The sequence below is a fragment of the Rosa chinensis genome, chromosome 2 (assembly GCF_002994745.2).
Source record: "Rosa chinensis cultivar Old Blush chromosome 2, RchiOBHm-V2, whole genome shotgun sequence".
Taxonomy (NCBI): Eukaryota; Viridiplantae; Streptophyta; class Magnoliopsida; order Rosales; family Rosaceae; genus Rosa; species Rosa chinensis.
In genome coordinates, this window is record NC_037089.1 from 52,681,475 (window position 1) to 52,693,082 (window position 11,608).

Here is an 11,608-nt window from a genome sequence, read left to right on the forward strand (position 1 = left end):
ACCTAAGTAAGTCCTTCACAATATATCTCATCTCACACAAAATATAGAAACTAAAATTTGAAAGGCAACCCTCAAACATGAGACTATATTTCCCATGTTTTCCCACATCCTAAGATATGATTGGCAAGATTCTGGATCTTCACCAGGTGGTAGAAGGTGTGTGTCATAGGTCTCCTCCTTGGCTTATGTATGCTCCTCAGTGAAGATGCAGGTGTAACAACTTCAGGTTAGCAATCAACACCAACACAAGCACATTTACATAAAGGAATAAAGATTAACCTTTAAAATGTAAGTGGGACTTAGAAATCCAATAAATGGATTGAACTTTTTGATAATTTTTACATGGCTCGATAAAGGCCTTGTACATTGGGTATACCTGTACATGGGAAAGAAGTTAAGAGCTTCTGGGAAAACAACAATTTCTCAAGTGCTTATTGGTAATGAGGGAAGCAGAGAAGTACTGTTTCAGATATTTGATGAATTATTACTTCTGGTTCTTGGCCAGAAGGTCAAAGTGAACATCACCTATGACAGATACTCGTAGATCCAATAAAGGCCGCAACTTTTCACTAAAAGCATAGCTGCCCTCAATGATCACAATATGGGAGCTTGAGACTTCAACTATCCTGTCACCAGTACATTCTTTAACATAAGATTTAAGCCAGATTAAATAATATGAAAAGTTGTAGAAAATACAATCTCTATCAATAAATAATTTTAATAAGCCACTATTTAGCACCTAGAAGCATTCTCTTAATTAACAAAAATAATCATCATCATTCTTAAGATGCATTTTGTGTGTCTGTTCGTTTTTTTTTTTTTTGGGAGGGTGGGGGGGGGGAATAACTTTGAGATGAAAGGTCAACATTAAGATTCTTAACAGTGCTGAATCCTTCAATGACAAAAGAGGATTCTGATTTCAATAAGCAAGCTCAGATATATTCATTATTCACTACATTCAATTTTTTTTTTCAACAGTTAGAAATTCATATTTAATATGTCCAGGGACATGATATGCTTCCTCAACCTGCATGAAAATAAAGCAGAACTTATCTCCATAGAAAACTTATGCAAGAACATCTCTATTATTTTACTTTCTGATGAGAGAGAGAGAGAGAGAGAGAGAGGAGAAGAAATCTACAAAGCTTTATAACATGAGAGAAGCAGCTGAGCTACTGACTTACCATCAAAGTCGCCATCAACAATTCGACTAGCATCATTGTTGTTGTCCATGGATATGACCGCGAGCTACTGACTTACCATAAGTTGCCATCAGTTCATTTCAGTAAACACAAACTTTCCAGCCCCAGAAGGACCCGCCATTCCTACCAATATTCCACCTACAGAATAGAAATAGAAAGCATACATTACAATCAAGTTGGTTTAAGAAATCAAAGTATAATTGCTCAAAACAAAAACCACTCATACGGTGCAGAATAACAGGTGAAAATCAAACCACCCCAAGAAAAGAAACCACATCGATGTTCATGTATTCAATCATCACAAATGACATACTAAGAGACCACATCGCTCTTCATATACTCAATCATCACAAATGAATCACTAAGAGAACTAATACTTGGCAGATTATCGTTTCTCAAGACCATGATTTCAATTCAAAGCATAAACCAATAGAGCAATATAGAAATCAAGTAAAATTGTAAAGTAAAGAAGTCACTCACCTCAAATCTAAACAGGACCAGAACTAGCATGAAAGCAAGGCTCAAGAAGTTATGCCAAACTTCTTTGAAGTCTTCAACATCCAGAATTTTGATGGTGAAGTTCCATGATCATGAGATCAAATTCTCACATCTTCCTCCTAGTTGCAGTACCCGAAACTCCTGGACCAAAATCCTATTCTAGAACAGAAACTCTCCATAAGACCAACTTATCATTGAGCCCAAAATCTCTATCTCTTTCTCCCTTCCTATCTTCTTTTTTCTTTTCTTCTGTTTTTTCCTTTCGCTTCTTTCTTTTCTCTTCTTCCCTCTCCTCTATTCTTTTCTTCCGTCCCTTTGTCCTCCTCTGTTCGTTGTCCCCATTCCTTTTTCTTTTTTTCCCCTTTCTCCGTCTAATCCCCTTCATCCCCAGTTGACAACCAAAACCAAAACCTTGATTAGAAAACCAAAACCGATAACAACCAAAATCAGATTGAAAAAAAATTGAGGAATTAGATTAGATTAGGGTTTAGAGAATTAGGGTTCACTTACCTCCTTTGGATGGTGATGGACTCGGAGTCCCAGTACTCCTTGCTGCGGAGTACGTTGATGTCGGGGGAGACATGAGCTTTGGACATGGCTACGAGATTAGGAGGTGAGATCTGAGTAGGCTTGGGTTAAAGGAGAGAAAACCAATTTGTTTCTTTTTGTTCTGTTGTAAAGAGCAAGCCAAGAGGGAGTTCGATGTGGGTGACAAGGGAATAAAGAAAATTGGATGAGGAGGGATTCTTTTTTTTTTTTTGAAAATGATGAGGAGGGAATCTGAAAATTGGGGAGCGAAAGCATTGTTGTGCAGCGCGAAACAATTCTTTTGAGTTTGATAAATTCGTCCCGGAGAGATAAATCATTAAAAGTTTGGAACTAAATTCCTTCATGTTTCGCAAAAAAAAAAAATAGCTATGACAAAATCTAAAGTCAATTTATCTCCTTTAAGAAGACGACAGATATATGTTGTCTGAACACAAAAAAAAAAAATTCAGCTACGACACGAATCGAAATCAATTTATGTCCTTTGATGAGACGACAGATAACTGTTGTTTGAAAATAAACTTTATTCTCAAAACTAACTTACTATGGTATGTTGCTATATTCAGACAACAGCTTTTGAATTGTTTGTCATTAAAATATATCAGATGATGGAAAACAATCTGTCTGTTGTCTGAACTCTGTCGTCTGATGAGATTATTGGCATAGTGTAATTAAAAAGTACTAACCTACAGTGTGAAAGATTTAATCAGTGAAAAAAAAGATGTAGGATTTTAATGGTATATCCAGAAAATATGGTAATAGTAGTAGGAACCCAAAAATTTGGTTTCGTATATGCAACATTGAAAAGAAGATGATGGTGCTGATACATGGGAGTGAAATTAAGAAGCTAGAGATGGGAATCATACTCAGAACATATATCACCAACTAGGAACTTCTGTCCAGACTCCCAAGTGAAATACTCTTGAGCACCGTTCTGTGGTATGGTCCAGCCTATGCTATCTCCCACCACATGCGCCGTCTGCGCTGCCACAATCTGCTAAAACACGGCGGCAACTAAACCAAAAACAACCATCATCTTCTTCTGGCTCTCCATCTCATTCTTTATCCGTCTCTCTTTTCTTTGATCAAATAATTGAATCAAATTGTATTGTATGTGAATATATACTGATTGATGTCATTGAATAATGTTGCATAGAATTGAGAGAATTGAGGCCTATATATAAGGCTCAAATGAGTGGGGAAAGGCCAAAGGGGAGGAAGAGTATTAGACGCGGCAAAGCCTTGAAAATAAAGGCATGCCATGTACGTACTGACAGGTTCTTCATAATTTCATATGTGAACGCCGGTCATTTGTATATGTAATGTTTGCATTGGGAGTCCAACTTTGAGGAACCAAAGACCCAAATGAAGTGCCAAGTTACGAGCATTATTATTACGTGGAATAGAAGGTTACACTAGTAAGTCATTGCTTGACTTTTTTTTTTTTTTTTTGAGAGGGAGATACTATACATTTTTTTTTTTTGAATAAAGGGCTGGTGCAGCTGCCCTCAAACCTTGATTAATGAAACTGTCGAATATAAGGGGGGGGACATAAAGCCTAAACCCTGATTACAATAAACATCTAAAATATTTCCCAAAATAGTATCAGAAATCTCTACAGAAAGCATGTATTCTAATAAGCACCAATTAGCAAAGAGTGTCTTATTGGCTACTCCATTTGCTTCGACATAGCGGTGACATAACGGAAAGATAACTCGATATGTAACCTGATTACAACATAGCATAATTACTATTATTCCAGTTTTCCCACTATGTTGCCGTCGGAGAATAAATACATCGACACTTAGCTTCACCCTGCCACTAGGTGGCAGCGACCATTTGACGAAGCAAGAATCTCGCCGCCTACCTAGAGCAGACAAGTCACTTTGAGTGCATACATAGGCACAAGGCCCGACTAGCCTTACACAACTACTATAGGGATTTATTGCTCGCATAAAGTGCAAACATACTAAATAACATAAATAATAAACAACATTAAAGAAATAAATAAACCTTAATGGGCCCAGGGTGAAGCCCCATGCCCAAATACCACTAGACCTAGGACAGGCCCACAATCAAATTAGGGCAAAGAGGGCCCAAATATTGGATCCAGCCCAAAACAGTTGCTGCCGCACCACCGCTACCTTCCTATCTCCCAGATCGTCGCTCCGCCGCCGCTCTCGGACCCCAGCCGCCGTCGAACAAACATTGCCTACAGAGAACCAGCAGCTGCCATCCTCCACCAATTCTGCCTCAAAACTCGAGTGCCCAAATCCCTAATGACGAGAAACACCAGAAATTGGACACCCACTGTCGTCCATTCCAAACCCACCGTCGTCCTCCTTAATCCCTGCTGCAAGATCCGAATACTTGAACGACGCCATACAGCCGGAAACTCCCTGCTGCCACACACCCCCTCCCCTTGCAGTCACCGCCACAAACTGAGATCCAACAAGCTTGGACCAACTCCGCCCCATTCTCCGATCACCAGACCAAATCCCTGATCCCAAATCCCGTCCGACCATGCCTGACGCACGCCGCAACGCAACCGGAAGAGAACAAGAGAAGATGGCGACAAGCTTTCCTCTAACCTAGCGTGTGGAACATGTTTCCCTCTATATGGTCTTATTAGTATTCTACCTAGTTTAGAAGGTATACATTTTTTTTTAGTGTCAGTGAGATGTAATATGTTGGTAAGTTATAATTCTAACATTAATGGTCATGAATTCGATTCTCACTGCATATGTAAAGCTAGGGTGGGCAAACGGTTTTTTATTTTTTTATTTTTATTTTTAAATTTTTTAAATTTTTAATTTTTTAATTTTTTAATTTTTTAATTTTTTAATTTTTTAATTTTTTAATTTTTTAATTTTTTAATTTTTTAATTTTTTAATTTTTAATTTTTTAATTTTTTAATTTTTTAATTTTTTAATTTTTAATTTTTTAATTTTTTAATTTTTTAATTTTTTAATTTTTTAAATTTTTTTTAATATCTTCTCTTTTTAGGACATTATGATTACAAAAAATTAATGCAATTACTCTGATATTTTGGATATCAACAAATTCAAATTGATGTATTTTTTTAGTAGAAATATAACTCCATTGATATCTTGAAATTCTGAAAACAGGATTAGGTTTTACTCTAAACAGTTCGATGCGTGACCCAACCTTACTTCCTCTTTGCCACAATTCTAGTTCTACGGCTCCTGTGCAACTGTGATGCCTCTGGCTTCATTGATATGCGGTGAGTGCAGCCAAATGAAACTCTTTCTTCTTCTAGGTTGTTAGCTAGTTTCCCAGTGGTGAGACAGCAAGGATTGGTTCTATTTTCCTCCAGATGACAGCAATGGCTGTGTCAAGTTTTTCGATTTGGCAGCTAAACTAAATAGGTGGGGGATGTTGGAACGGGTCTACTAACCGCGAATCGGATCCTAAGTCCAACTGTCTGGTTTCATTGTGCTCTATTGTGGTCGGGACGACAGTTTGGGTGGTTCTACATGGTTGGACAGTCAATAGGAAAAAGAACTAGAAAGTCATATTGAGGGAGGCTAAACTAACCTAATTGAAAATACTTGGATGAAACATTTTTCTGGAAAATGAGGATTGATAGGCACGTTGCAATCCTTACTGGGCAGCAACCAAAAATAACACAGAACACACAACTTTTGGTTACGCAGTGAAAACCTCAAGTATGAGATTAAAAACACTGCGGCGCTCTTACTCTTGAGAACCAAAAATAAAGTTAATTCACTTATGATGAAGGATATGTTCTTTACAAACTCAAGTAGCACTAGCTCGGCTACAATCACTAGACAAAACTAACACGAAGCTTGTCTTCAATTTTGGACTCCTTCTTCACTTGAACGATCACCAATTATCACTCTTCTTTCTTCATAGCTTCTCTACTGATCTCAAGAGAATTTATACATATGAACAAATGACCAAGAACACTTAAACGTGGACCAAGTGTTTTGACTCTTATGATGATTCAATCTTAAGCAAACAAGCAAGACTACTCAAATAATTCTTGCGTCCATAGTTCACCCAAATGGACGTCTCTTTTATTGAATATATTCAAAACCAACGTGTGTTCCAATCAACCAAGATTCTACCCTAATTATATTCCTATTAGGAAACAAAAACTTTTTGATTAAGGATAACTAATTAAAAAACATCAAATCCTAAAATACCTAGGATTTCAATAAACTGATTTGATCAACAGCAAAATATCTTTATATAAATAAAAAATATTAAACTCAAAAGATACTTTCCTAAATCAAACACTCTTCGACACACGGGACTAACTCAACCCAACTCAAACTGACTCGGGTGACTTCTTTAGAGCATTATATAGGGATGCCAACACACACACACAAGAAACTTGTACCTACACTCATGTTGTCAAGTTCTTTTTCTTTTTCTTTCCTTTGCTGTTTAGCCTGTTCTACTACATATATTGGAATGGGTAGAAATTTTTGCGTATTGCTCACTATGAAATCTAACAAAAATATACTATGCCTACAAAGACTATTTTAGAAGGTAATTAAAGTTTGGCCAATCAAAACTTCTAAAAAAGAGAGACTACAACAGTTGCATTAACTGATGGTTACATAAGAAGCATGATCCACAATTATAGCCTCATCAAGTTCTTGATTTTGAGAAATTAAATGTGGCTAGTTTGTCCTAGTTAATCTCTTTGCTGAACTTAATGGCTGAGTTGATATGCTTGATTTGAGGAAGTTTATTACAGATCTTAATTATATATATATATATATATATATATTATTATTTTTTTTTCTTTCTTTCTTTTTTTTCAAAAAACTAAGGTGGGCTACAGCACAACCCATTCCCACCCTAGTTTCGTGCCTAACCGCCGATTCTTATGGTTATGGGTCGACGAACAATGGCCATAGGTGGTGGGGTGCTGATCAGTGGCTTAGATCTTGACTAGAATGAAACTGGTGGACTCATGGAGGCTAGGTCAGATCTATCTAAGAGACTTCATCAAGGATGGTGGGTTGGTGGTTGTGGTGGAATTGGGTGGCTGTAGATTTTTTTTAGAAGTTATTTCTTGGAACGTTGCAGCGCGGGTGGTTGTGGTGGTGAGGTGAAATTATCTTGTATCGTTGATCTCATTTCTGATGCTGCTGGCAGTAGTCACAAGGTGGCTATAGTTGGTTTTTTGGTAAAGGAGAGTTGGTCATTGCAGTCATGTTTTTTGGTTAAGTTTTTGTTTATTGGTATTTTGTTAGGTCAAACATGTCCCTACTCTATTGAGCTATGTGTAATATTTTGAGCAGTGAAATTCACACTTCTTATTTTATAATCCACATTTTTTATTTAATATATTAAATTTTGTCTTTTTGTAGCATGGAGTGTAAATTTCACTTCACTATATTTTTAGTGCCTTCTTGTTATCAACATGTTGGTGATATGCCTTTACATGTGTCCCTACTATTTTGGGACACGATGTGAGAGAGAATGAGATGCTTCTTCTTAATGTTAGTTGTGTGGTTGTATCACCACACTTGTCACACTCTAGCATTTGATTTTTTGCCGATAGGGGATGATTTCTTCGCTGTGGATTTTGACATGTTGAGTTTGATATCCGTCATGAATGAATGGTAGACTTGATCAAGCTTTGAATTGCTTTTTGTAGTCCAAACTTTCAAAACTGAAGAATGCTGTAACACTCAAATTGTAATTTTTTTTTTTTACATAAAAAGTAAAATAGTGAATAGTGGATACGAGAAATAAAATTATTTATTCAGTAGTTGGGATGGGAGCACTTTTTATCTTTTGTTTGTTAATTATTTTGTACAATATTGGAAGATTTTCTGTGTGATAAAACTGTTAAAACTATTATCCCGGCATGTTACATTTTATTAATTTTGGGAAAATATGAATAAATATTTAGATTGACAGTGTTTCATTTCTAAAAAGGATGAACTTCAAGCAATAATAAAACAAAATAAGTGCAAATATGTGCATATATATACATCAGTACAATAGAAATGACATTTTGCGTTCGTAAGAGCATCTCCAATCATTTAGTCAAAAGCTAAAACCATATGCAAAATATGACTCCCCTAATGTCATTACTATTCATTCAATTTTTGCATCTCCAACAATTTTTAGTCAAAAGCCAAAGTCATTTAATAAATTAATCATTTTCGAGAATTAATTAACTACAATTGCAGCACATGCAGCGGGGCCCACCATTTTTTCAGCCAAACAAATTTGGCTTTCGTTCTACAAACTTGAGTCAAAATAACTAAAGCAAGAGCATGGTTGGAGATCCCTCTACCAAAAAGCCAAAGTCAAAATGACTTATAGCTAAATGGTTGGAGATGCTCTAAGCTATGTCCCTTCTAAAACATTAGCATATACACGTGTAGAAAGACTATATATATATATATATATATATATATATATATAGCTTGTGAAGATTGTTGATTCGAGAAGATAAATTGTATGAGCATTATTCAATATTTATAGAGATCAAAATTTTTTTAAAAAAAAATCAAGAACTTATCGATAATCATGTGCTCCAAAAATATATCATCATGCTAAAAATCAAATTACAATCAACATTAACCTTATTGTCTATCGATCTCTCAAAATATCCAAAATGAACAATGGGATATAATAATAATAAATTACAGTATGTATATATGCCTCTAAAAGAACAATCCCATTACAAGGGACAACGAGCACAAAACGAAACCAGCCCCAACAGCAGGGGATGAAGAGCTTGGCGGCACCGCGGTCACCCCCGGCGTGGTGCCAGCTGTGGTAGATGGAGATGGTGCAGAAGGGGAGGATCCGGGTGACGTGGCGGATGCTGAGACGGAGATGGCGAGCTTCTGGCCGGACTGGCAGTGGCGGCCGAAAGTGCAGATGTAGTAGTGTTCGCCGGAGGAGGTGAGAGTGATGTTGGCCGGGCCGGTGGTGATGATGTTGCCAATTGGGTTGGTGGAGCTGCAAGAGTCGAACGATGCTTTGGGTACTTCCAGAACGTCGTGTGAGTTTGTCGTGAAGTTGAAAACTGCGATTGATAGTTAAGAAGAGTGGGTTAAGGAATTGATCAAATGTTGGAATTTGTAGTTATTTAGAGGACTTAATTGATCATTGAACAATGCCCAACAATAAGAAGAAGATGATGGTAATGATATATGAGTGAAATTAAGAAGCTAGAGATGGGAAACATACTCAGAAAATCACCAACTACGAACTTCTGACCAGACGCCCATGTGACATACTGTTGTGCACCGTTCGGTGGTATGATCCAGCCTACGCTATCTCCCACCACATGGGTCGTCTGTGCCGCCACACACTGTAAAAACACAGCCGCAACTAACCCAAAAACAACCATCATCTTCTTCTGGCTCTCCATCTCGATCTCTCTAGCTTTTCCTTCTTTCTTGATCTGTTTACCTCTCTTCTCTTCAAATGGAATTGTATCTGAGTACTACTGATGTCTGATGAGAGTATATGTCCCAAAGAAAGAATTGAAGCCTATAAATAGGGCTCGAATGAGTGAGAAAACACCAAAAAGGGTGGAAGACTTTTTGAAGTCTAAGACGCTTAGACGCGCAAAGCCTGGAAAATAAAGGAATGCCTTGCCTAGCTTGTACGTGCCGACTTGTTCTTCATATGCGAACGCCGGTAATTTCTTATGTGTAAAGTATTGATGTTTTAGTTGTTCGAGTCCAACGTGTGGAACCAAGAACGAAATGAAGTGGCAAGTTCCGACTATTATTTCTACGTAGTGTGGAAAGGCCATAGGTGTGGAAAGGGAAAGGCCATACTATTCAATAATCCATGCTTGACTTGACCTACTCTCTCTTAGTCTTTTATTTGAGAGGCTATACCTACTCACTCTCTTTTTCTTTACGAGACAATACCTACCATGCCTGCTTTATTTATTTATTTATTTTTTACAAAAAAACTATAATTTATTAATTGCAAAAAGATTACAAACCCTGCAGTTGGGATGGATCTATCTTACTTGTGGCTCTTAAAGGTTTGCATGGCAATTTCTCTTCAAGGGCAACAGAGCTTTATGCTGCCTCTTTAGGACTGTGTTTGGCTAGAAACTGTGGATATTCTTCAGTGATGCTGGAGATGGATGCTAAGGAGGTGGTGAATTCTCTTAATTATAATGAAGAAAGCTGGGCTACTGATGGTGGTGCATTATTGGCTGCTGTTAAATAATTGTTTCCTAGCTTTTCTTGTATTATATGTTTATTCTCTCTAAGTGATTGTAATCAAGCAGCGCATATGTTAGCTAAACGTGCGCTTATGTTTCCTGATTTTCACGTTTGGATTTGTAGTGGTCCTTATTCGCTACATCATGTACTTGACTGAGGTTTATTCCTCTATTAAAAAATAAAGTCTATTCTAACAAAAAAAAAACAAAAAAACAAATCTTACAAACTAAAAATAAAAAATAAATAACCCCATACAAACAAAACAGACCCAACAAGAAACCATAAGTCCAGACCAGGCGAGCCCAAATAAAAACCACCCAACAAGGAGCAGACCAGGAGAGCCCAAATAAAAACCACCCAACAAGGAGCAGAACGTTGCTGCAACGCCGTCACCACCGCGTTGAAAATTGCAAGTTGTTGCAAAGATCAAGAAAATCTTGGGTACACCGCTGATGATTCCAAACGACTTCAATCAAGATCCACAACAAAGAACAAGTCTTAAATCAACTCTGCAACAGAGATCGTTTTCTGCCATCAACAGAGCCAGGCCCAGAAAAACCAGATGAAAAAAAAGAAAAAAGAACAAGATCCAAAATTGGATCAAAGGGGTAGCCACCCAAAGGATAATCAGCCCCCTATTGCACATCCGAGAACGTATTTTTGTGTACGGTGAATGCTGATTAAAGAAGTGCTCCAAGGAGCAAATTTACAGAGGATGGCTGAAGAAATAGGACAAGAGCTGCTGAAAACAACGACAATATGGAGGGATAAGAATTTGATAGAGAAAAAGAATAGAAATGTGGAATAAAGAGGAAAACAAAAGGAAATATATCAAACAGACCCATGAAAGCAACGAAGAAACAGACAGAAAGCAGGAAAACACCCATGACCTCAGTAGAACACCCATGGAGGGAGGAGATGCAGAAAAAAAAAAGGAGAAAACCCCAAACGAAAGGTTTCAGTAGAGAGAGTTTTCATGAAATCAAATTACTTGATTCCATTACTATACCTACCCTTTGTAGGAAGACATTAATGCAAATTAATGTAGCGCTTTGATACCACCCAACATTCTAATTCTCAAAAGTTTTGAGTCTCGGAACAAACTTATTATTGTTTTTCAGAAATCTGATCACTTGGTGCTCTCTTAAG

At 37.2% G+C, this 11,608-nt stretch overlaps 1 protein-coding gene and 1 long non-coding RNA gene across 4 annotated transcripts; both read right to left on the reverse strand.

The window, feature by feature from the left end:
- Window positions 1–306: 306 nt before the first annotated feature.
- Window positions 307–2,466, reverse strand: LOC112187283. 3 transcript variants are annotated; one of them, XR_005807403.1, is made up of 4 exons: window positions 2,211–2,466; window positions 1,683–2,111; window positions 1,185–1,340; window positions 307–626 (listed from the first exon to the last, which is right to left on the reverse strand). It is a non-coding gene; the product is annotated as an uncharacterized LOC112187283 (long non-coding RNA). The 3 variants fall into 3 exon arrangements; XR_005807402.1 differs by having other exon boundaries at window positions 1,683–2,079; window positions 2,211–2,464; XR_002931047.2 differs by having other exon boundaries at window positions 1,683–2,460.
- Window positions 2,467–8,792: 6,326 nt separating this feature from the next.
- LOC112187280 (umecyanin) lies at window positions 8,793–9,949 on the reverse strand. Its single transcript, XM_024326020.2, has 2 exons — window positions 9,459–9,949; window positions 8,793–9,294 (listed from the first exon to the last, which is right to left on the reverse strand). The coding sequence occupies exons 1-2, from the start codon at window positions 9,640–9,642 to the stop codon at window positions 8,927–8,929; spliced, it is 552 nt and encodes a 183-aa protein (XP_024181788.1). The 5' UTR covers window positions 9,643–9,949; the 3' UTR covers window positions 8,793–8,926.
- Window positions 9,950–11,608: the final 1,659 nt, after the last annotated feature.